General features: G+C 46.8%; 1 protein-coding gene, 2 long non-coding RNA genes and 1 other non-coding gene across 12 annotated transcripts in view; 2 read left to right on the top strand and 2 right to left on the bottom strand.

Moving 5' to 3' along the window:
- The window catches only part of LOC105484775 (ATPase plasma membrane Ca2+ transporting 4), a 115,502-nt gene that overhangs the window by 13,069 nt on the left and 79,587 nt on the right, over positions 1-22,846 (bottom strand). For all 9 annotated transcript variants that reach the window (XM_011746715.3, XM_011746709.3, XM_011746713.3 and 6 more), the window contains 12 exons: positions 19,616-19,830; positions 18,740-18,982; positions 16,951-17,192; positions 15,393-15,624; positions 14,364-14,543; positions 13,273-13,360; positions 12,249-12,355; positions 9,259-9,450; positions 8,585-8,798; positions 7,297-7,508; positions 5,994-6,101; positions 2,736-2,912 (listed from right to left, as the gene is read on the bottom strand). In XM_011746715.3, coding sequence (XP_011745017.1) covers positions 2,736-2,912; positions 5,994-6,101; positions 7,297-7,508; positions 8,585-8,798; positions 9,259-9,450; positions 12,249-12,355; positions 13,273-13,360; positions 14,364-14,543; positions 15,393-15,624; positions 16,951-17,192; positions 18,740-18,982; positions 19,616-19,830 — 2,210 coding nt within the window. The remainder of the gene's footprint in view (positions 1-2,735; positions 2,913-5,993; positions 6,102-7,296; positions 7,509-8,584; positions 8,799-9,258; positions 9,451-12,248; positions 12,356-13,272; positions 13,361-14,363; positions 14,544-15,392; positions 15,625-16,950; positions 17,193-18,739; positions 18,983-19,615; positions 19,831-22,846) is intronic.
- LOC139358234 (uncharacterized) lies at positions 210-7,666 on the top strand. Its single transcript, XR_011612901.1, has 2 exons — positions 210-621; positions 7,218-7,666. It is a non-coding gene; the product is annotated as an uncharacterized lncRNA (long non-coding RNA).
- Positions 586-710, bottom strand: LOC112427287 (small nucleolar RNA SNORA77). The gene has a single exon (XR_003018793.1). It is a non-coding gene; the product is annotated as a small nucleolar RNA SNORA77 (small nucleolar RNA).
- On the top strand, positions 13,158-22,815 carry LOC112427224 (uncharacterized). The gene is made up of 3 exons (XR_003018721.2): positions 13,158-13,456; positions 21,799-21,969; positions 22,620-22,815. It is a non-coding gene; the product is annotated as an uncharacterized lncRNA (long non-coding RNA).

Raw genomic sequence — 22,846 nt, 5'->3', positions numbered from 1 at the left:
GAACCCTAGTGTTTCCCTACCTAGCCCTTTTCCACTTTTCTTTTTCTTTTCTTTTTTTAAAATTTAGCTCTTTATATAATGTCCCTTGTAAAAATGAAAGAATAAAAACAAACTAAAAAAGAGAGGCAGGGTAATTTTTTTTTTTTTAAAGAAAGGAAAGAGAGGAAAAGGAAATAAAATAAGACAATTTATTGCTTCTCCTCAGCATCCTCCTTGGTCTCCTCCTTCACTGAGAGAGCTTCTAGCTTTTCCGCCACTTTTCCGGCATGATTGTTTTTGCCTGATCCTGGCCAATTCGCCTCCTGGAGTCTGTCTTCTTGAAACTCAATGACCAAAGGAAGCCAAGTGGATGCATTCAAGCACCGCCTAGACCATGGTCAGGCTGCTCAGTGACATCTGGTCACTTGCCACCACAGCTGCAGTCCAGCCTCACGGCAGAGGTGACCAAGCCCTCTGAGAGACAAACCGAGGACCACTGTGTAAAGCACCTTCTGGTGAGCTCCAGGCAGTGCCCGGACTCCAATGCCTGCCCAGTTGGATGTGAGGCCAGCAACACGGAGAAGTGCTCAGGCCTCCCCAGGAAGCACCTGTGTCCCCAGGGAGCTGCATCGCCCTGGATAGGTGAGACAGCCACAGCACCCTGGAATGTTTATCTGGCAGACAGAAAAAGCACCCGCCTGGAAGTATAGTCAGGTGCAGAGTGAGTCTGCAATCCATTTTTCTTTTTCTTTTCTTTTCTTTTTTTTTTTTTTTTTTTGAGACAGAGTCTTGCCTTGTTGCCCAGGCTGGTGTGTAATGGCACAATCTTGGCTCACCGCAACCTCAGCCTCCTGGGTTCAAGTGATTCTCCTGCCTCAGCCTCCCGAATAGCTGGGATTACAGGTGCCCACCACCACGCCCAGCTGATTTTTGTATTTTTAGTAGAGCCGAGGTTTCACTATGTTGGCCAGGCTGGTCTCGAACTCCTGACCTCATGATCTGCCTGCCTCGGCCTCCCAAAGTGCTGGGATTACAGGCGTGAGCCACCACACCCGGCCTCTTTTCCACTTTTCTATCTGTTGTCTTGCCTATATGAGATAAGTTCCTACTAGGTATGCAGTTTAGAATATTCACTTCATCTATCTCTCTTATATACTAAGGAGGTGGAGTTGACTGGGGAACTTTCTTTCTTTTTTTTTTTTTGAGATGAGTCTCACTCTGACACCCAGGCTAGAGTGCAATGGCGTGGTCTTAGGTCACTACAACCTCTGCCTCCCGGGTTCAAGCGATTTTCCTGCCTCAGTCTCCCAAGTAGCTGGTACTACAGGCATGTGCCACCATGCCTGGCTTGTATTTTTAGTAGAGACAGGGTTTCACCATGTTGGCCAAACTGGTCTCGAACTCCCGACCTCAGGTGATCCACCTGCCTCGGCCTCCCAAAGTGCTGGATTGCAGGTATGAGCCACTGCCCCCGGCCTTTTGTTTTTTTGAGACAGAGTTTAGCTCTTGTTGGCCAGGCTGGAGTACAATGGCACGATCTTGGCTCACTACAACCTCTGCCTCCCGGGTTCAAGCAATTCTCTTGCCTCAGCCTCCTGAGTAGCTGGGATTACAGGTATGTGCCACTACGCCCAGCTAATTTTGTATTTTTAGTAGAAACGCGGTTTCTCCATGTTGGTCAGGCTGGTCTCGAACTCCTGACCTCAGGTGATCCACTCACCTCGGCCTCCCAAAGTGCTGGGATTATAGGCGTGAGCTACCATGTCTGGCTCACTGGGGAACTTTCTAAAACATTTGCAAGGCCAGTTTTAGACAGTGAAACTTAATAACTTATTTAGAAGATCTCCAGCCAATCAGCAGAGAGAAATACACCTGTTCTCTGGAGACCACCCTTGAGATCTTGGAATTTACAGTGTTTTTCAGATGGAAAATCTCAGGATTAAAACAATAAAGCTATGTGGGGTGAGAGCAGGGGAAGACAGAATTATCAATGCCTAGATCAGCCCATTCACCCAGGAGAAAGTAGTTACAATTGATGCATGGAAAGTGGAAAAAAAAAAAAACAGTTATTGTGGGGCTATAGGCAGGGGATATAAGAGCAGCAGGGGTGGCTTCTATCCCATTTCAGAAATTGCAAGAAGGGAAGACGCTTGAAGAAATTATTGCTTCCTCCTTGTCAGGAAGCCAAGTTTGAATCCTGCAAAAGATGCTCAGACATCAACAGACTATTGTCATTTTTACACATGAAACCATCAGGTTCCCCACCATGGCCTTACACTTTGAACGGGAGAGATATAACAGGGTGAGTTTCTTTTACAAAGACCCTTCCAGATAGCATCTATTCCTATAATGGCCGTGTGTGGAAGCTAGATTAAGTGAATGCTGGGTATGTTGGCGTATTGGTATTGTCTAACTCCTTCCTTCTGAAGGGAGGGAAAAACTGAACATCAGAGACCTTATGCTGAAGCTTGCCCATTTGACAGAGGATAGAAGGGTGGGCTTTAGGGTCAACCCAGAGCTAAAGGACTATGCTAATGGCCTCCCATGGTCTAGGTCATTTGACTCCTCTCCTCTCAGAGGACCCCACACAGATCCCTTTGCCTATCTGTCCTGAAGCTGAGGATCTAGGGCTGCCCATCAGTAGTGAGCCTTTGGAAGGGAAGAGATGCTGGCCAACAAGAACTGCTGCCCTCCCAACACCTTCCAAGATGGGAAGCTTCTTCTCCCAAGGGAAGGATAGACCACTATCAGAGTACCTGAGTCTGGATACGGTTCAGGCCCCGGAACCAGAGGATCTGGCCTCGGCGCAGCTCCATCTCAGCATGGTCAATCTCATCCAGCCCCTCAGCATCCTTGGTGATCTCCTCTTTGGTGGTGCCATGCCCAGCCTCCTTCAGGAACTTCAGGGATCGGGTAGGTATTGCGGAGATGAACTGAAAACAAGTGCAGTGAAGAGGCAGACATCAGAATCAGCGTGAGAAGAGCTGTCGGTCAACTTACATGAGCCAGGACCTTGGGCAGGTTACTCTTTGTCCTACCACGCTTCCCACTGGAAGAGCAGTGGACAGAAGTACCAATCCATCCAGGCAAGCATTCTCCAAGTGCCCACCAGTGGTCAGGCTCTTAGGAAGGCTTTCTGTATTTATGAACACACACAAAAGAGAGCTTATATTCTAGTAGTCAACCAGCCATCTGCCTGGTCATATACTTCATTTTTCTCTTTCTGTCTCATTTCTTCTGTTCCATTTTGCAATCTGTTTTTAAGGTTAACGTAACTATACTGCATGGTATGCAGTAGGAAGGGACAGAGACCAGGACCTGGGGGAAAACAGTCTGGGGAGAAGATGGTGATATCGTATATGTATGGGAAGGGGTTGAGAAGGGTATTGGAAATGAATGACCCCTTTCTTAGTTGCCATATGCAAAGTAGTTTCTGTGTTACAAACTCTCGTGAAAGGATATCGAAAGTTTTCTTGGGCTTGAGAGGAGGAAGTGGATGGGATAGTCCATGGAAGAAGGGACACATGAGTATTATCAGAAGACAAGGAGCAGTACGTTGGGCTTGAAATTCAAAATAAAATTTCCCGGTGAGCTCAGCACCTGTCAGTCATTTCTTTCCAGACAAGATGAGGAGTAGCCAGGGCTCACGTGGGGAAGAGGGACTGTATGGGCAATCTGATATGGAGTCAGGTGTTTTGAAATGGGAAGAATGCTAGAGCTCTGCTTCTGAATGTGGAAAGAGCTGCTGCGATACAGAAGGAAGGCTGCTGTCTGGCATAAGGCCCCATGGCCACATGTGAGGCAAGAGCCAGAACAGAGTTTCAAACAACAGGTGAAACCACCAAGCTTTACCAAAGCATAAAACTGCTTTAGGAACTCACTGATTTAAAAAAATATATATATTCACCAAAAAGAACAGGGTGGAGGGAATTGGGTCAGACATTAATTAGGGAGGGCTGGGTGCAGCGGTTCATGCCTGTAATCCCAGCATTTTGGGAGGCTGAGGCAGGAGGATTCCTTGAGCCCAGGAGTTCGAGATCACCCTGGGCAACACAGTGAGACCCCCATCTCTTTATTTTTTGTTTTTTGAGATAGAGTCTCACTCTTGTCACCCAGGCTGGAGTGGAGTGTCATGATTTCGGCTCATTGCACTCTGCCTCCTGAGTTCAAGCAATTCTGCCTCAGCCTTCCAAGTAGCTGGGATTACGGGCACGTGCCACCGTACTTGGCTAATTTTTTTTGTATTTTTAGTAGAGACGGGGTTTCACCATATTGGCCAGGCTGGTCTCAAACTCCTGACCTCAGGTGATCTGCTCGCCTTGACCTCCGAAAGTGTTGGGATTACAGGCGTGAGTCATTGTGCATGGCCTGAGACCCCCATCTCTTAAAAAAAAAAAAAAGAAAAGAAAAGAAAAGAAAAAGAAATTAATCAGGGAGGCATCTAGGTGTAAAATAAATAACTAGCAGGTCTAGGGGGGAAGGCCTGAAGCTCCAGAAAGAGCTCTTCGAGGCCAGTTAGGGCAAAGTGTCTATTACCTGGGTGGCTGGGCACTAAGGGATTGTTTGCAGAGACCTGGGGTCTGTAAAGAGAGGCATAGCCCAGGCCAGAGCGGAGGATGAGGGAGGTTTGTAAAGCGGTATTAAGGAAGAAGTGCAACTATTAGACTTGATGATACTATTATAATCTTAATAGCTTAAAATTTGAATGAGTATTTATAAGGTATTAGACATTAATCTAAGTCTTTTCTATATAGTAACTGATTCACTAATTAACAATGACCTTGTTTTCCTAAGTTGAAGACACTGAGACACAGATTGGTTATGTAACTTGCCCAAGATGATTCAGCTTATAAAAAGGAGAGCTGAGGCCGAGCACAATGGCTCAGGCCTGTAATCTCAGCACTTTGGGAGGCCACGGCAGGTGGATCGCCTGAGGTCAAGAGTCTGAGACCTGCCTGGCCAACGTAGTGAAACCCTGTCTCTAATAAAATACAAAAAATTAGCTGGGCGTAGTGGCAGGCACCGTAATCCCAGCTACTTGGGAGGTTGAGGCAGGAGAATGGCGTGGACCTGGGAGGGGGAGGTTGCAGTGAGCCGGTATCGCGCCATTGCACTTCAGCATGGGCAATAAGAACGAAACTGCGTCTCAAAAAAAAAAAAGGAGAACTGGGCTGGGCGCGGTGGTTCACGCCTGTAATCCCAGCACTTTGGGAGGCCAAGGCAGGCAGATCATGAGGTCAGGAGTTTGAGACTAGCCTGGCCAACAAGGTGAAACTCTGTATCTACTGAAAATATAAAAATTAGCCAGGTGCAGTGGTGGGTGCCTGTAATCCCAGCTACTTGGGAGGCTGAGGCAAAAGAATTGCTTGAACCCAGGAGGCAGTTTGCAACGAGCCAAGATCACACCACTGCACTCCAGCCTGGGTGACAGAGCAAGACTCTGTCTCAGGAAAAAAAAAAAAGAGTTGGATTCAAACCCAGACAGTCATTCCCAGAGTCCAACCACACGCCACACTGCTACTCTAGAGATCTTGTAAATCTGAATTTATCTCAGTTAAGAGTTAAGCATTCCACCCAGATAAAGCCATGGCAAGAAACAGAAGAGGCTGGGAGCCCTGAATTATGTCAGCCTGGCAGCCCACAGCCAGGTTGCTGTCTCATGAGAATAAAGACACATGTCTTGTAAACTCTTCTATTTCTAAGACCGTTATTATATTTATTTTTTTGTAGCAAAATTCCATTGAAAAGTTTAGTTTCTGTCCCAGAGAAGCCAAGGGATTTTTCTACCTCCAGGCATGGTTAGAGAAGAATTCTGAAACTTCTGAAGTGATCACTCCACCTTGAGATCCTATGAGATGGCAAGAACTTGAAAACTTGAGTGGGGGTGGGGAGGAAGGAAGAGAAGATGAAGAGGAGGAGCTGGGGGGTCTCCACAGTTGCTTGATCCATCTCCTGTAGAGGAGGAGAGGTCTGCAGGCTGTGAGAATGCACCAAGAGGGTGTGCCGGTACTCACCTGGCCCCAAAGAAGTTCTCCAATCCCAATGAAGAGACACCACAACCACTGGGACAGGCTGAGGCTTGTACAACTGAAGGGTTTACCCCCAAATTCCACGATGAAAATCTAGAACAGAGAAAGGGGCAGCCCACCATCAAGGAAATGACTAACAGGCAGCTGGCCCTCCAGCCAAGGCCCCCAAAGCCACATCATCCCACTGCCTCAGGATCCTTGGGTGCAAGTCCTGATTTGCTTGCAGGGGAAGGGAAAAGAAGAAATCTCAAAGGTGAGATGGACAAAAACAGCCTTTACAGAGCACTGTGACGGGGAGACAGACATAGTTACTGTGACTATGATTCACAGACGATCTGGAGGAGTTAGGGGAGCTGGAGGCTTCCTGTGACTAAAAGCCAGTTAGTGACAAGGAGAAGGTACAGTGGTGGAGTGAGGAACTGAGGATGAGGTGGGAGGATTGCCTGAACTTGGGAGATTGAGGCTGCACTCCAGCCTGGGTGACAGAGAGACAGAGAGATCCTGTCTCAAACAAACAAAAAAAAAAGAAAAAAAGAAAAAAAGAAAAAAAGGCCAGGCACAGTAACACTTTGGGAGGCAGGAGGATTGCTTGAGGCCAGGAGTTTGAGACCAGCCTGGGCAACAGAGTGAGATCCCATCTCCATTTTTAAAATTAAATTTAAAAAAAGGAATTGAGGATGGGGACAAATAAAGGGAGGTACCCCGCTGAGGGATGGGACAGGAGCTCTTCTGTTACATAGTCAGCTCATAGTCTCGTACCGGAGGAGTGCAAGCTGGGCTGACTATGTAATATATGTGTACAATCCCATTACTTCTCTTTCTCTGAGTTGCACAACACTTTTTATCATAAGCCCTTCAGAACAAAGAGGCAGGGACAGGGAGAGTCTATACTAGATGTGCATGCACATTTCATATAGGCTGACAGGAGCCACAGAAAGGGACTAGAAGAGAACGACACTTCTTCTGGTCACTCTGTGAAATTTCTGTGTATTTAGAAAGATCATGAAATGATTTTAGAAGTATTATTTTATTTCCAGTCAACATGCTACCCTGCACTGGAGCTCTTGACACACTGGGCTCCAATTCTAGAGCAATGGGCAAAAGAAAGCAAATTGGGAATCCCAAAGTCCCCCAGTTCCCTCATTCCTTTTCTTAGGTATGTAGGGAGCCCTGTCCCAGTCCCCATAATTCCCTCATTCCTTTTCCTAGGTATGTAGGCAACCCTGGCTCCCAGCTTCTGCCCTTTGTCATCCCAGATCTCCTGCCCCAACTGCAGACAGAATCTCACCTGGCAGATGAATGTGCCCAAGACTACAGAGCAGAAGATGATGTTGCGGTAGATGCCTGAAAAGACGTTCTTCTCTCCGTGGATCTTTCGGGAGTTGATTTCATTGAAGAGCTGCATCAGCACGAAGGTGTTAAAAACAATGGTATAGTGCTGGGTGGGTGGTGAATGTAGAGGTGCCTTCCTCCCACTATCAATATCAAAGAATTTCTCACCTAGTGGGGAGAGGAGAAGCACTGGAGGTTAAGTGTGGTCTGAACTAAGAGTCAGAATGTGTTGGTACAGCTATACTGCTTGCTTATGGCTGGTGTCCATTCTAATTGATCAATATCTGAGCTGTACTAGTTATTTCTTTTTTTGACATAGGGTCTCACTCTGTCGCCCAGGCTGGAGTGCAGTGGTATGATCACGGTTCACTGCAGCCTGGACCTTCCTGCTCAAGTGATTCTTCCACCTGAGCCTCCCAAATAGCTGGGACTACAGGCGTGCACCACCATGCCTGGCTAATTTCTTGTTGTACTTGTTATTACAAATTTCAAATGTTAGTTCTGGTCTTATTTTACCTTCCCTCTCAGTTTGCTGCATTGATACCTGCTCTCATGTAGTGCAGCATGGTAGTAAGACTATGTGCGCTGGAGTCAGGCAATCACAGGTTTGAATTTTAGTGCAACTATGTACTCATTATGGGACCTGAACTTAATTTTTTGCATCTATAAGAAAGAAACAGGCCGGGTGTGGTGGCGCATGCCTGTAATCCCAGCACTTTGGGAGGCCGAGGTGGGCAGATCACAAGGTCAGGAGATCAAGACCATCCTGGCCAACATGGTGAAACCCTGTCTTTACTAAAAATACAAAAATTAGCCGGGTGTGGTGGCGCATGACTGTAATCCCAGCTACTCGGGAGGCTGAGGCAGGAAAATTGCTTGAACCTGGGAGACGGAGGTTGCAGTGACCCGAGTTAGCGCCACTGCACTCCAGCCTGGGTAACAGAGCGAGACTCCATCTCCAAAAAAAAAAAAAAAAAAAGAAAGAAAGAAAGAATAAAGCCTCCCTTGTGAAATTATTATTGAGTACATACAGTACACACGGTACACACAGTACTGTCTGTACTCAAGAGTACTGTATGAGTACGTACAGTAGCATAATGCACCATGTAGCAGAGCACAGGAAGCACTGGGAGGTGAAGCTGCACTTATTCCTGGTCTGTGTGCTTGCTCTCACGCTACCTTCTTTCTCTGCCTCCACCTCTAACCAGCACCCCAGCTGCTAGCCCACCCCCAAAGTGGCTCACCCGCAAAGACAAGGATAAAGATGACAAGGAGCTGATAGAACGCATGGCCCAAGATGTTCTTCATCATAGTGCGTGAGATCAGAGGCTTATTTCGGCCATAGGGGCGCCGCTTCAACAGAGATTCCGTAGGGGGCTCTGTGGCCAGGGCCAATGAAGCAAAAGTGTCCATGATTAGATTAACCCATAACATCTGCACAGCTTTCAGTGGGGAATCCTGGTGGGAAGAAGAACCAGTCCTTTTAGCTTTTCTCAGAAACCAGCCCACCTTTGCCCTGTCGATGGCCTAGCTCCCACGACCCACCTAGACTTGGAATCTGGCCACTTCCTAGCTGAGTGACTGTGAGAAACTTACTTAACTTCCTTGAGCCTCAAGTTCCTCACCCGTAAAATGGGGATAATAATACCTACCTCACAAGGTCATTTTTGAAGAATACAGATAGTGCATATAAATGCTTATTATAGTGGCTGACACGTAAGTGCTAAGCGAAGGCCTGTAAGTTACCATCATTCCACATAAGCAGATGAAGACAGCGGACTTAGAAGAGCTAACTCCTGTCCCAACGTCACAGGGAAACCCTGTCTTTACTCTTCAGTAAACACACCGTACCCTCCACCCCATATTCCTTAGCCCCTGACTCATCCCTCCCGTCTCAGCCCACCCACACCCCCTTCACCTGAGTGATACAGGCTCCAGTAAAGGCTACAATCACGGCCACCACGTTGACAGTGAGTTGGAACTGCAGGAACTTGGAGATGCTGTCATAGACGTTTCGTCCCCACATCACTGCCTTCACAATGCTAGTGAAGTTGTCATCTGTTAGGATGATGTCTGAAGCCTCCTTTGCTACATCTGTGCCTGCGATGCCCTGAGGTAAGACGGGAGGGAAAATAGTGAGGGAGTGGATAAAGCCCAGGCTCCGTTTCCTGACCTCCAGGAAGCTTCAGACTTTGGTGTAAATACTACAGGGCACACTAGCCACACAAAAGAAAACAAAGAGCAAATGTGTCACTGTCACTCTATAGAAAGGATGGCTGGGGCCTGATGTCACCAACCTTACTGTTGAGCCCAGACTGGGAATTACAGTCATCTGTGATATCCCTTGCACCCTCCCCTCCTACTCCCTCAACCTTAGAAACTAATTAAAAGGTAGAGAGCAAATCCTGTCTATTCTACCTCCAAATTCTTACATTTCTGTTGCCACTGCCAGTATCTCATTTAAGCTCATGTCATTCCGACACTGTTGAGAAACTCTGCATTTGTTCTAGGAGCAGTAGTATGGCAGCACAGTTCCAAAGTTTCATCTTTGTTCAAAATTTTCTTTTTAAATTAAATTAAAAAAAAATTCGAGACAGGGTCTTGCTTTGTTGTCCAGGCTGGAGTGCAGTGGCACTCAGCTCAATGCAAGCTCTGCATCTGGGGCTCCAGTGACCCTCCCACCTTGGTCTCCTGAGTAACGGGACTACAGGCATTTGCTCATCCTGCTTGGTTAATTTTTAAATTTTTTGTAGACATGGGGGTCTCTCTATATCGCCCAGCTTTATAATCACTATTATGAAATAATCTCCAAGTTATGTTGTTAAGTGGAGAAAGAAAGGTAGAAAAAAGAGTTTATGGTATGGTATCACTTATCTAAGGGGGCAGGCCATAAATATATTACATTTATTTATTTATTTATATTTTTTGAGACAGAGTCTTGCTCTGTTGCCCAGGCTGGAGTGCAGTGGTGTGATCTCGGCTCACTGCTACCTCAGACTCCTGGGTTCAAGTGAGTCTCCTCTCCTGCCTCAGTCTCCTGAGTGGCTGGGATTATAGGCATGCACCACCATGCTGGGCTAATTTTGTATTTTTAGTAGAGACAGGGGTTTCATCATGTTGGCCAGGCTGGTCTTGAACTCCTGACCTGAGGTGATCCACCCGCCTTGGCCTCCCAAAGTGCTGGGATTACAGGCATGTGCCACCATGCCGGGCCCGCATTTGATTATATTTTAAAGGAGCAAACCGAAGAATAAACCAAAAATGATAGAAAAAAATTACCTATTGAATTAAGAGGTAAGCAACAAGGCAAAGGCAACGAGGGTAGAAGCCGGATTTCTATGAATATACCTTGTTTTGCACATTTGACTTTAGAATCATGTATTTTATTTCTCTCGCTTCTTTTTTTTTTTTTTTTTTTTTTGAGACAGGGTCTTGCTCTGTTGTCCAGGCTGGAGTGCAGAGGTGTGATCTTGGCTCACTGCAGCCTTGAACTCCTGGGCTCAAGCAATCCTCCCACCTCAGCCTCCCGAGTAGCTGGGACTACAGGTATGTGCCAGCACACTTGGCTAATTTTTATTTTTTTTTAGAGATGGGAGTCTCACTATATTGCCTGCCTCAAAATCCTGGCTTCTAGTGCTCCTTGCCCCTTGGCCCCCCAAAGTGTTGGGATTGATTACAGGTATGAGCCACCACACTGGCCTAAAAAGCAATCTCTAAAATGGAAAGTAACATGATATAAATGATCTGGTCGCCACTTGGTGGCACAAGTGCACACAAAAAAATGTTACAAATGCCTTAAAAACAATAATTTGATGGCACATTCCTGGTAGCATATACCTATGGATAAAAGGAACTATAAGAAAAATATCGAATTATTTTTGGCAGAGTAATTGTATTATTAATACTATTGATATTTTGTAACCACTTGAAATATTTTAGAATAAAACAAAAAATAATCATGTTAATGCCATTAGGAATCAAAATTTTCAGCTTAAGGGATACAAACATAAAATCAGGGAAGTTAAATACAATTAGAAGCTGGGTGTGGTGGCTCATGCCTGTAATCCCAGCATTTTGGGAGGCCAAGGTGGGCAGATCACTTGAGGGCAGGAGTTCGAGACACCCCCTGGCCAAAATGGCGAAACCCCATCTCTACTAAAAAATACAAAAATTAGCAGGGTGTGGTGGTGCATGCTTGTAACCCCAGCTACTCAGGACGCTGAAGCAGGAGAATTGCTTGAACCCGGGAGGCAGAGGTTGCAGTGACCCAAGATCATGCCACTGCACTCCAGCCTGGGCGACAGAGTGAGACTCTGTCTCAAAATAAATAAATAAATATATAAATAAATAAAATAAAATTCGAAAGTTATAAATTAGGAAGTTAGACATCTATAATTCTTTTAAAAATTATTATTTATTATTATTTCTTCTAAAAGTGGAATAAAAAGAAATATATAATTCTAAAGTTAAATGAAAAACAGAAATACGGAGCCTTGGAACATGTGATTTTAAATGAACTTTCCAAGTGATTCTGATGCTCTTGGCCTCAGAAGTGAAAAGCAGAGTACCCAGTGGTGCCAGCCACACAGTGCGCTTCCCATAGGAAACATGAATCTTCTAGAGTTTGCCCAGTTGACAACATCACATGTTTATGGGCAAGTTTATGTTGGTCTGGCTTTCCTGCATATGATCCTTCATGACTTCCCTCCCTCTGATCTACTCTTCATACTTGATGGGTCCCCAATTACATATATAACGATTGACCAGGTAGATAGGAGAGATGGAGTTGGACAAAAAAGCACCCCGTGGGCTATGCCGGTGTAGCAAGCAGCAGGCAACCAGAAGCTGGACCTGGCTTTCTGATGGAGAAGGCAGCTTGCAATCAGAGAGACGCTGTGCTGAGCTTACCATGGCAAAACCAACATCCGCTTTCTTCAGAGCAGGTCCGTCATTTGTGCCATCACCAGTGACAGCCACAACCTGCCGCTGTTCCCCAACAGTGCTGTCAATGATGCCTGGGAGAAACAGACACACCACAGTAAGGTTTTCTGGTCTCCCTCACCCCTCAGTTCTACCACCCGCCACTCCTTCTACTTTCCTCTTTCCTTCCCTTTTCCCTTTCCTAGAGGTTCTACAGGAACCACCCAAGGGCAGTAAGTTGTTTCATGGGTAGCACTGAACTACGTTTGTCCTCATCTGGTACCCTAAGGCAGCTATGAATAACACATTGGATGGATTTCAAGGCAGAGACCTAGGGGTCAAACTGCACCATTTCCACCTACCAGCTGGGCAATTTGGGTAAGTTACTTGTCTTCTCAGCCTCAAACTTCCTCATTTGTAAAATGGGAATACCTGCCCTGCCTAGTTCACAGTACTATTGGTAAATAAGACATGATCATGTTTTTAAGAACCCAACAACTTGCCAGGTGCAGTGGCTCACGCCTGTAATCCCAGCACTTTGGAAGGCTGAGGTGGGCAGATCACCTGAGGTCAGGAGTTCAAGACCAGCCTGGCCAACATGGTGAAACCCTGTCTCTACTAAGAATACAAAAATTAGCCAGGCATGGTGGTGGGCGCCTGTAGTCTCAGCTACTCAGGAGGCTGAGGCAGGAGAATCACTTGAACTCAGGAGGCGGAGATTGCGGTGAGCCGAGATTGCGCCACTGCACTCCAGCCTGGGTGACAGAGCAAGACTCTGTCTCCAAAAATAAAAACAAAAAATAAAAAAATTAAAACCCAACAACTTTATTGTGTGTCATACTCACCAAGGGCTCGGATGTTTGCTAACTGTATGTTCTCCCCAAATAGCCTGGGAGATCTCCTAGGACCTCCCTATTTGGACAGGAGAGTGACTTTGGCTGGTGGTTCTTATCTGTCTTCGCCCTGGCCTGCCTTCAGCTGTTGCAGGCACCTATTTGGAAGCCAACCTCACCTTTCACCAGAGTGTGCTTGTCAGTGGGAGAAGATCGCGCCAGGACCCGAAGCTTAGGCCAGATCTTGTCCAGCTTTTCTTGCTCTACCTGCCAACACCAGACCACACCTGGATCAGTCAAACTCAGAAAAGCTATCCAGGAAAGTCTTGCTTCTCCATATACTTGGAGCCACTGGGAGATTGGGTACGCCACAGTCCCACATGACAGTGTTATTCTGGCTTCAGCAGAGATTAAACAGCCAACCAGTCTCCAAGGGTAGATTCAGGGATGATGACCATTCAGGCCCTGCTTTTTTTCTTTTTCCTCCCAAGTCCCTACCTGGGAGCCAATCCCCCATTTCCCAGACCTTTAACGGGAGGTGGGCCAGGGTTGGCTGTTGGCTCGGGTGGGTAAAGTGGTGCTTCGGAGGTCTTAGGTATGATTTCTATGTAGCTCAGGAAGCTTGGATCTGTGCCACTGCCAGACCACATTCTCCTTTAGCCACTGTTAGCCAAAGGGCAGGGACACAGGAGGGGTGGGCTAGCGGGAAGTCAGTAAAAAAAACTGAAAAAGCAGAAAGACATGAAAAATTAGTGACACTGTCTCAAAAGATAGCTAGTGAGCTCACCAGCTTCATTCACAAGCAACTCCCATTTTTTTGTTTTTGAGACGGAGTTTTGCTCTGTTGCCCAGGCTGGAGTACAGTGGTGCGATCTCGGCTCACTGCACCCTCCGCCTCCCAGGTTCAAGCTTGTCTCAGCCTCCCCAGTAGCTAGGACTATAGGTGCATGCCACCATGCCGAGCTAATTGTTGTATTTTTAGTAGAGACAGAGTTTCACCATGTTGGCCAGGATGGTCTTGATCTCTTGACCTTGTGATCCACCCGCCTCGGCCTCCCAAAGTGCTGGGATTACAGGCATAAGCCACCGTGCCCGGCCAGCAACTCCCAATGTTACCATATGAGCGGCTTTGGTACAAGGAGATGTTTCACTATAAGTAGCTTTCACTTTAGAAAACACCCACTTTCCCGCACATGACCCAGATGTCTTATGCTGGAACCCGCCTTTTCCTCGTCAGGGGAGGTCCTGGATCCCCCTACCCAGGACCCACCTCGCCTTTCTCGTTGCGGATGAGCCGGTTGAATTCTTTGCCTTCTAAGCACAGGAAGTCATCCCCAGGTGTCAGAATGCCACATTTGGTGGCAATGGCCCGGGCTGTGTTGATGTTGTCACCTGTCACCATTCTGACAGTAATGCCAGCTTGTTTGCATTTGGCAATAGCATCTGGCACCTTCAGAGAGTGAAGAAAGGGGAAAGGTGCAGATGAGGGTGGTGACCCTGGTAAGCTGTCCCTGTACGTCTGTCCCTTTGTGGCAGACAGGAGAGAGGCACCCTAGAAGTGGTGCCATGTGGCATGGGCTAGGTCTGGTCATGTTGATATTGTTAGGTGCCACCTCACTTCTGTCCTACCTACAGCAGTCACATTTGAATTTGCCCTATTGCACCACGAGTTGAAGGGGAAATTTGCTTTGGGAGCCAGGTGTAAAAACTTGCTCTCCACTCACAATCGAGACTCCTTGGCAGGGCATGGATGGCATTTTGCGATTTGGCCACTGCTTTCTTTTCTAGCAGAAGCTTCTGCCACTCTCCACCCACCTGGCCCATGCTCCAACCATATCAGCTCTTTGTAATTTCCCACATGCATGACACCCTCTCATGCCTCTGGGCCTTGACAATTAATAGTCCATCTGTCTATGCTTCTTAGAAGCAGAGATTTTCAATCCCCTAGTGTCTAGAATAGTTATCAGCACACAGCAGTTACTCAAAAAGAATGTGTTGATTGAAAGGAGGGAGCTAAAGACAAAGTTGGTGTCCTGATTAAATCAATCTCCTGACAATACTTAAGTGTCAAATAATGAGCCCAATAAGCCCTTTGCTTCTGAACACTCAGACAGCATTAACCCTAGGAATGCCACATTCTATCAAACTGGTACTCCACAGCAGTCCTCTGAAGCAGGAAGCACAGAAACATCTATCCCTGTAAGTGAGAAGCAGTTAGGTTACCTGCCTGGGGTCACAACTAGAAAGGGAACTAGTACTCCACTTCCTGAGACTCCTGGGTGGCTTCCCACCCTCTCACCTCTGGGCGCACAGGGTCCTCAATGCCCACCACTGCGATACAGGTCAGTTCAGTGAGGATCTCATTCTCATTGTCCCAAGAGGGCTCTGCGTCATTGAAATCCCGGTAAGCTATGCAGATAGTCCGGAGTCCATCACAGGCCATGGGCTCGATGACAGTGCGTATCATATCATCTCTGTCTTTATTCCTGAATGGCACTGCTTCCCCTTTCCGGTCCAGGATTCGATTACACCTGGGGAGGCGCACAGTAAGAACACGGTGTCTCCCTTCCCACTCAATACGTTTCTACAATCCTTGACAGACATTTTGGCCACTCTGTATTATTCCTAAAGACATTGCTCTAAGCGTGGCCAAACATTTCCTTCGTCCATCACCCAGCGGAGTCCCTCTTTCCAAGGTGGGTGGGCTGTGGATGGAGTAAGGTCTAGGTAGGTAGAGAGTAGGATTCTCCCATGTCATCTATTCTTACCCATATGTGAATGCAATTCGAGTCATTTGTGAATCCCCTGCTCTTTTGAACTTCTTGAAGGCAGAGAGACTTTTTCAATCCGAGTATTCAGAATAGTGCTCACTGTGTGGTGGTGGTTTAGGGGGAGGTTTCCTATACAAGAATGTGCTGATTAAAAGAAGGTGGCTAAAGCCAAGTTGGGGTACTGGTTAATTCAGCCCTACTGGCCCTATACCTAAGTAGGGTCAACTTTTGATGATCTATGGGTAATCTATTAATAGTCACTTTTTTTTGGTGAGACAGAGTCTCACTCTGTCACCCAGGCTGGAGTGCAGTGGTGCGATCTTGGCTCACTGCACCCTCTGCCTTCTGGGTTCAAGCGATTCTCCTGCCTCAGCCTCCTGAGTAGCTGGGATTACAGTGCGCACCACTATGCCCGGCTAATTTTTGTATTTTTTTTTTTTTAGTAGAGACAGGGTTTCACCATGTTGGTCGGGCTGGTTTCGAACTCCTGACCTCATGATCCGCCTGCCTCGGCCTCCCAAAGTGCTGGGATTACAGGCGTGAGCCACTGCGCCTGGCCGAATAGTCACTTTTAAAGTTACATAAATTCCCTGTAATCAGAAATGGGAATGGGAAGGAAAGAGAAGGAAAAGAGAACACAGAACAAACATTTCTAGTACTTGTTATGTACAAGGCATTTTACATACATTGAATCATTTAGTTACAGTGAGGAGCTGAGTACCGCTCTCTCTGTTTTCAGATTAGGAAATGGAAACTGAGGATCGTCCAGGTCTGAATCCTGGCTGTGCCACTGTCAGCTGTATCACCTTGAGTGAGATACTTAACTTCCTTATATCTCTGTTTTCTCATCTGTAAAACTGGGATCATCACAGTACCCACCTTCCTGAGTTGTGAGGATTAAATACAACAAGCCACCGTAAGCACTTAAATAACATGCGTGGCTTGAATAGACGCTTGGATATTAGTTATTATGGCACCACCTGGCTGGAGGGCTCCCTCATCCGCATGGGTTCAGTGTGGGGTGTGCACCCATGCCTTCCTGAGGAGAGGCTCTTGAAGGGAAGCAGAGCTGTCAGGGGTGCTCACTTGCGCAAGATGATCTCAGAGGCGCCCTTGCTGTACATACGGAAGCCACCGCTGGGATTCCTGATGACGGTGCTCATTGACTTGCGCACTGAGTTGAAGGTGTACACTTTGTAGAGCTTCTCCTCGGGCACTTCATTACGCACAGCCTGGTAATCCTGCTTCAGATCTGTGACAAAGCCTAGCAGGGCACACTCGGTCTTGTTTCCCACCTGCCGAGGCAGGCCTCCCTCCTTCTCTGGAGGCTGGGAGAAGAAATATACACAGCACTAGTGAGTAAGATGCCTTGACAAGGCAGAGAACTTAGGGAGGAACGAACTCATTTACAAAGCCTTCACATTATATACCTGGAGCTCATGGAGGAAATAACATTTGTTTTTTGTTTTTTTTTCTTTTCTTTTCTTTTTTTTTTTTTTTGAGACGGAGTCTCGCTCTGTCGCCCAGGCTGGAGTGCAGTGGCCTGATCTCAGCTCACTGCAAGCTCCGCCTCCCGGGTTCACGCCATTCTCCTGCCTCAGCCTCCCGAGTAGCTGGGACTACAGGCGCCCGCCACCTCGCCCGGCTAGTTTTTTGTAGTTTTAGTAGAGACGGGGTTTCACTGTGTTCACCAGGATGGTCTCGATCTCCTGACCTCGTGATCCACCCGTCTCGGCCTCCCAAAGTGCTGGGATTACAGGCTTGAGCCACCGCGCCCGGCCTCTTTTCTTTTTTAGAGATGGAGTCTCGCTCTGTTGCCCAGCCTGGAGTGCAGTGGTACAATCTTGGCTCACTGCAACCTCCACCTCCCGGGTTCAAGTGATTCTCCTGCCTCAGCCTCCCGAGTAGCTGGGTCTACAAGTACCTGCCACCATGCCCAACTAATTTTTGTATTTTTAGTAGAGATGGGGTTTCACCATGTTGGTCAGGCTGGTCTCAAACTCCTGACCTCAGGGGATCTGCCCACTTTGACTTCCCAAAGTGTTGGGATTACAGGCGTGAGCCACCGCACCTGGCATCTTTTTTGTTTTTCTTTTTGACATAGCATCTTGCTCTGCTGCCCAGGCTTGACTGCAGTGGTGTGATCTCAGCTCACTGCAGCCTTGACCTCTTAGGCTCAAGTGATCCTCCCACCTCAGCTTCCTGAGTAGCTGGGACTACAGGTGCGCAATCATGCCTGGCTAATTTTGTTTATTTTTGTAGAGATGAGGTCTCACAATATTGCTCAGGCTGGTCTCAAACTCCTGGGCTCAAGCGATCCTCCCACTTTGGCTTCCCAAAGTGCTGGGATTACAGACGTGAGCCACTATGCCCAGCCTGTTTTTTTTCAAGGATAGGCAGAGAGTGGTCAGTAGTAACTGTGATCCTTGTGCCATCCGGGGCTTAGGGATTTTGTAGTTTGCTCTAGTGGTAGTGCTGGTGTCTCGCCTTGTGTGGGTCTTATTCTAATACTCTGTGCTTGTTTCTAGAAAGTGAGTAATTTACTTCTGATAAGCCCAGTTCTACTTTGGGATACATTCTACTTGCCCTCCTTAGAGACATTGCCTTTACATGCTAGTTGGGAGGGTATTTCCTGGCCATAGATTCTTACAGGCCCTTGCCCTGAACCCTCCATTGACTCCCAGGTACTTTTCCATAGTCTCACCCAAACATGTTCACTCCAGAGTGAGAAATGGAGCTCACTCTCACCTGGGATGAGAATTTAGGGATGGCAATTTAGGCAGTGTAAACAATAAGCGGGTTCATTTCAGAGAAAATGGATGTTCCCTTCCAACCAACCACCCATTCTGAGTGTCTAGGCAAAGGAGATGCTTACCAGAATCTTGGAGGTATAAGCACTGTTGATAGAAATGCCATTGACAATGAGGTCCAGGACTTTGGGCAGGAAGACATCAGGGCTTGGGATTTGACGGTAATGGATGCCCCCAATATAAGCTTGTACCACAGTCATTCGGTTCATGGTCAACGTGCCCGTCTTATCAGAGCAGATGGCAGTGGCATTGCCCATGGTCTCACAAGCATCCAAGTGCCGCACCAGGTTATTGTCTTTCATCATTTTCTACAAAGGAGAAAAGACTTGAGGGGGGACTAACTGGACTCTCCTAAATATAGGTCAAAGCCATTTCCTAGCCAATATCTCTCCATATTTCATCTTCCAGTCCCACACAAAAATCCAAGATACTGGCTGGGTGCGGTGATTCATGCCTGTAATCTCAACACTTCGGGAGGCTGAGGTGGGCAGATCACCTGAGGTCAGGAGTTCAAGACCAGACTGGCCAACATGGTGAAACCCTATCTCTACAAAAGATACAAAAAGTAGCTGGGCATGGTGGTGCACACCTGTAATCCCAGCTACTTGGGAGGCTGAGGCACGAGAATCAGTTGAACCTGGGAGGCCGAGGTTGCACCATTGCACTCCAGCCTGGGTGACAGAGTGAGACTCTGTCTTAAAAAAAAAAAAAAAATCCAAGATACCATTTTTGTCATTCTCTGAAGGTTCTACAGGGTCATTTCAACATTGATGCATCTGACAGAGATGGTCCTTCCATTAACACCAGGGACTTCTGCTCTTGTGAGGCACCAGCCAAAGTTTACAGATGATAGAATGGCTTATCTTTTCACTAAGGGTTACATGGTACCCTTTCCTCCCATCTCTATCCTAAAGGAAGAGATACGATTGTTCCAGTCTCACCTTCACAGAGTAGGCCAGTGAGATGGTGACAGCCAGAGGCAGCCCCTCTGGCACAGCCACCACCAGTACAGTGACGCCGATGATGAAGAACTTGACAAAGTACTGGATGTAGATGGGAGTACACTCAGGGAGCCATGGTCTGCGATTTATCACAAAGTTGTCAATCACGAAGTATAGAATCAGGATGAAAACTGTGAGAGCAGACATGAGCAGACCTGTCCAGAGAAACAAGTCACATGAACCCAGGCCTGAGGGCATTCCTAGGGCCCTAGCCAGAGATAGAATGGCATCAGTTGTAGCCTTTGTTGCCAATTGTTAAAACCACCATCTCCAGGAAGACTTACTAAAATCCCCGCCCAGTCTCTGTTGCTTATACATTATAGCATAAGGAACAAACACTGGTTTCGTATTTCAAAGACACAGGTTCTATTCTCAGCACTGCACTAACTTGACTTGTGGCTTTGGACAAGTCATTGACCCTCTCTGGGCCTGTTTCCTAGATCAAATTCCTCATTCATAAATCAGGGGGTTGATCTGTTTCCTGAAACAGCATTCTATGATCCTATTCCACACCCACCCTCTCCCTACGATTCATAATGTCATGACTGTATTTGTCAATTTCCTAGTAGTTTATCAATTTTGACTTCTCCCCTACTAACCTCCGAATGCTGGACAATTCACACCTTGTTTACAGCAATGCCTCTGTGGTGCTAGTGTATCACCTGCATGGCTAACTCTTAGAACAGTGCTTCCCAACTTTCTCTTGTCATGGCACACATAGAAGATGCCAATAACAGTAAATATTTATGTGGGCACCTACTGTGGGCCAGGCAAGCACTTCACAACAACCCTGTGAAATAGGTTACTATTATCACTCCCTTTTTAAAGATGACGAAATGAAAGTACTGAGAGGTCTTTGGTATGGCCCATTGGTAGAGTGACCAAACCATCCCGAGACTACTGAACAGTTTCCAGGGATGTGGGGTTTTGCTAAAATTGAGAAAATCCCAAGCAAACTTGGACGGTTGGTGACCCTACACATTACAGTACATGAAAGAATCTGCTGAAGGTCAAAACCGACTGGCCTAGGGATTCTGATTGCCATGGGTGCTGCCTGAATGCTTTGAGGGCTGATGGAATCAGTATCTGGGGACAACTGTCCCTAACTGTGGCACAATATTTGGGAAAAGCTCTGCTTTAAATCATTGTCTGGTTTTGGTTTTTGCTTTTCCCAAGGGCCAGATGATTCAGGGGCCTCCAAGCAAGGCTAGAGATGATGATATCAATGAAAGCAAATTCTTCTGTACTTTACTTGATTAGGGCCAGGACTCAGGTGGAGAAGCAAGCCACTGAGGGTGCAAAATTAAGAAGGAACTCACTCTTCAGGTGGTGGAAGGCATCTGACTTGCCTCACCCTATTCCTGGACTGGCCTAACATATAAAATAAAGCAACAAAGGAGACTAGTGGCCAGCCATCAGGTAGCTTGTACTCTCTAAGAAGAACAAGGCAGGGGCCAGGTGCAGTGGCTCACACCTGTAATCCCAGCACTTTGGGAGGCTGAGGCTGGCAGATCACTTGAGGCCATGGGATTACTTGAGGCCAGGGGCAGATCACTCGAGGACAGGAGTTCAAGACTAGCCTGCCCAACATGGCGAAACCCTGTCTTTACTAAAAATTAGCCAGGCATGGTGGTGCATGCCTATAATCCCAGCTACTCGGGAGACTCACTTGAACCCCTGAGGTGGAGGTTACAGTGAGCCAAGATTGCATCACTGCATTCTAGCTTGGATGACAGAGTGAGGCTTTCTCACAAACAAACAAATAAGCAAAAACAACAATAAAAAAACAAGGTAAGGATTAGGAGAATAGTACAAGGGTTAGGTGGGGTATATTTAATGTTTCAGACCTGTGTGTTTGATTCTGCCCCTGTAATTCATCTCATCCATGTATAGTTTATATGCAAGAGATTTCACAGCAGTTAAAATTAGCTGGGCACTAGAATGGACACAAAGAGGTTAGGCCAACTCAGTCCAGTAGATCTTTCTGTGAAACGTAAGAAGTTCTCTATCTGTGCTGTCCAATATGACAGCCACTGCTAGCACATGTGGCTCGTGACCAACTAAAATGTGCCCCAGCAACTGGATTTTTAACTTTATTTACTTGTAATTAATTTAAATTGCAGCAGTCACATGTGGTGAGCGGCTGCTATGGTGGGCAGCATGGATCCCACCATCCAGTGTGTGCAAACTGAATCAGCGGTGTTGGCATCCTGTGGGGGTTTGTTAGGAATGCAGAATCTCAGGCTCCACACCAGACCCTCTGAACTGAATCTACACCTTAACAAGACCCCCAGGTAAGTTGCACACAGCTGTATAAAGTGCAGAAATGTGCTGATTATGATTGTGGTAAACAGAAAGGTGGAATCACAGAATAAACAGTGGCAAAAGACTATTATCTGGCAGGGCACGGTGGCTTATGCCTGTAATCCCAGCACTTTGGGAGGCCGAGGTGGGTGGATCACTTGAGGCCAGGAGTTCGAGACCAGCCTGGTCAACATGGTGAAACCCCATCTCTACTAAAAATAAAAGAATTAGATGGGCGTGGTGGTGTGTACCTGTAGTCCCTACTACTTGGGTGGCTGAGGCAGGAGAATCGCTTGAACCCAGGAGGTGGAATCTGCAGTGAGTTGAGATGGTGCCACTGCACTTCCAGCCTGGGCAACAGAGAAAGACTCCATCTCAAAAAAAAACCCCAAAAAACAAAAAACAAAAAAACTATTCCTTGAGGGATATGTCCACTGAAGTAGCAACCTTCTATTTCTTCTTCCCACTCCCCATTCTCCCCCTCCATTGAAAGAAAGTGGTAAGACAGGAAAATGCAGAGGCAAGTGATGGAGAAGCCACTTTCTCATATGCAGAGTGCATTTAGAGAGGGCCTGTCTAACCACAGCCTTCCTTCTTCCTCCAGTCCTTACTTGGTATTTATTGCTTTTTGCTTGGCCAGATCCTACTACTATGCTAGGGAATTGCCTCTAGCAAGCTGCAGCCTTCTCTATCTTTAAGGAATTTACAACCCAAAACAAGAGACAGGTAAGTAGTTATTAAAATCTTCCTTCTTGCTAATGTAAATCTCCCCTACTGTAATATATGCTCTTTACTTCTCATTCATTTGGATTAAGAGATCTCACGGCCATTAACCCTTACACACAGGAAAACATTTCTCTCTGAAAA

This window comes from Macaca nemestrina, chromosome 1, assembly GCF_043159975.1.
Source record: "Macaca nemestrina isolate mMacNem1 chromosome 1, mMacNem.hap1, whole genome shotgun sequence".
NCBI lineage: Eukaryota > Metazoa > Chordata > Mammalia > Primates > Cercopithecidae > Macaca > Macaca nemestrina.
The sequence above is the reverse complement of the archived record's forward strand: the minus strand, read 5'-3'. Positions and strand labels throughout refer to the sequence as shown.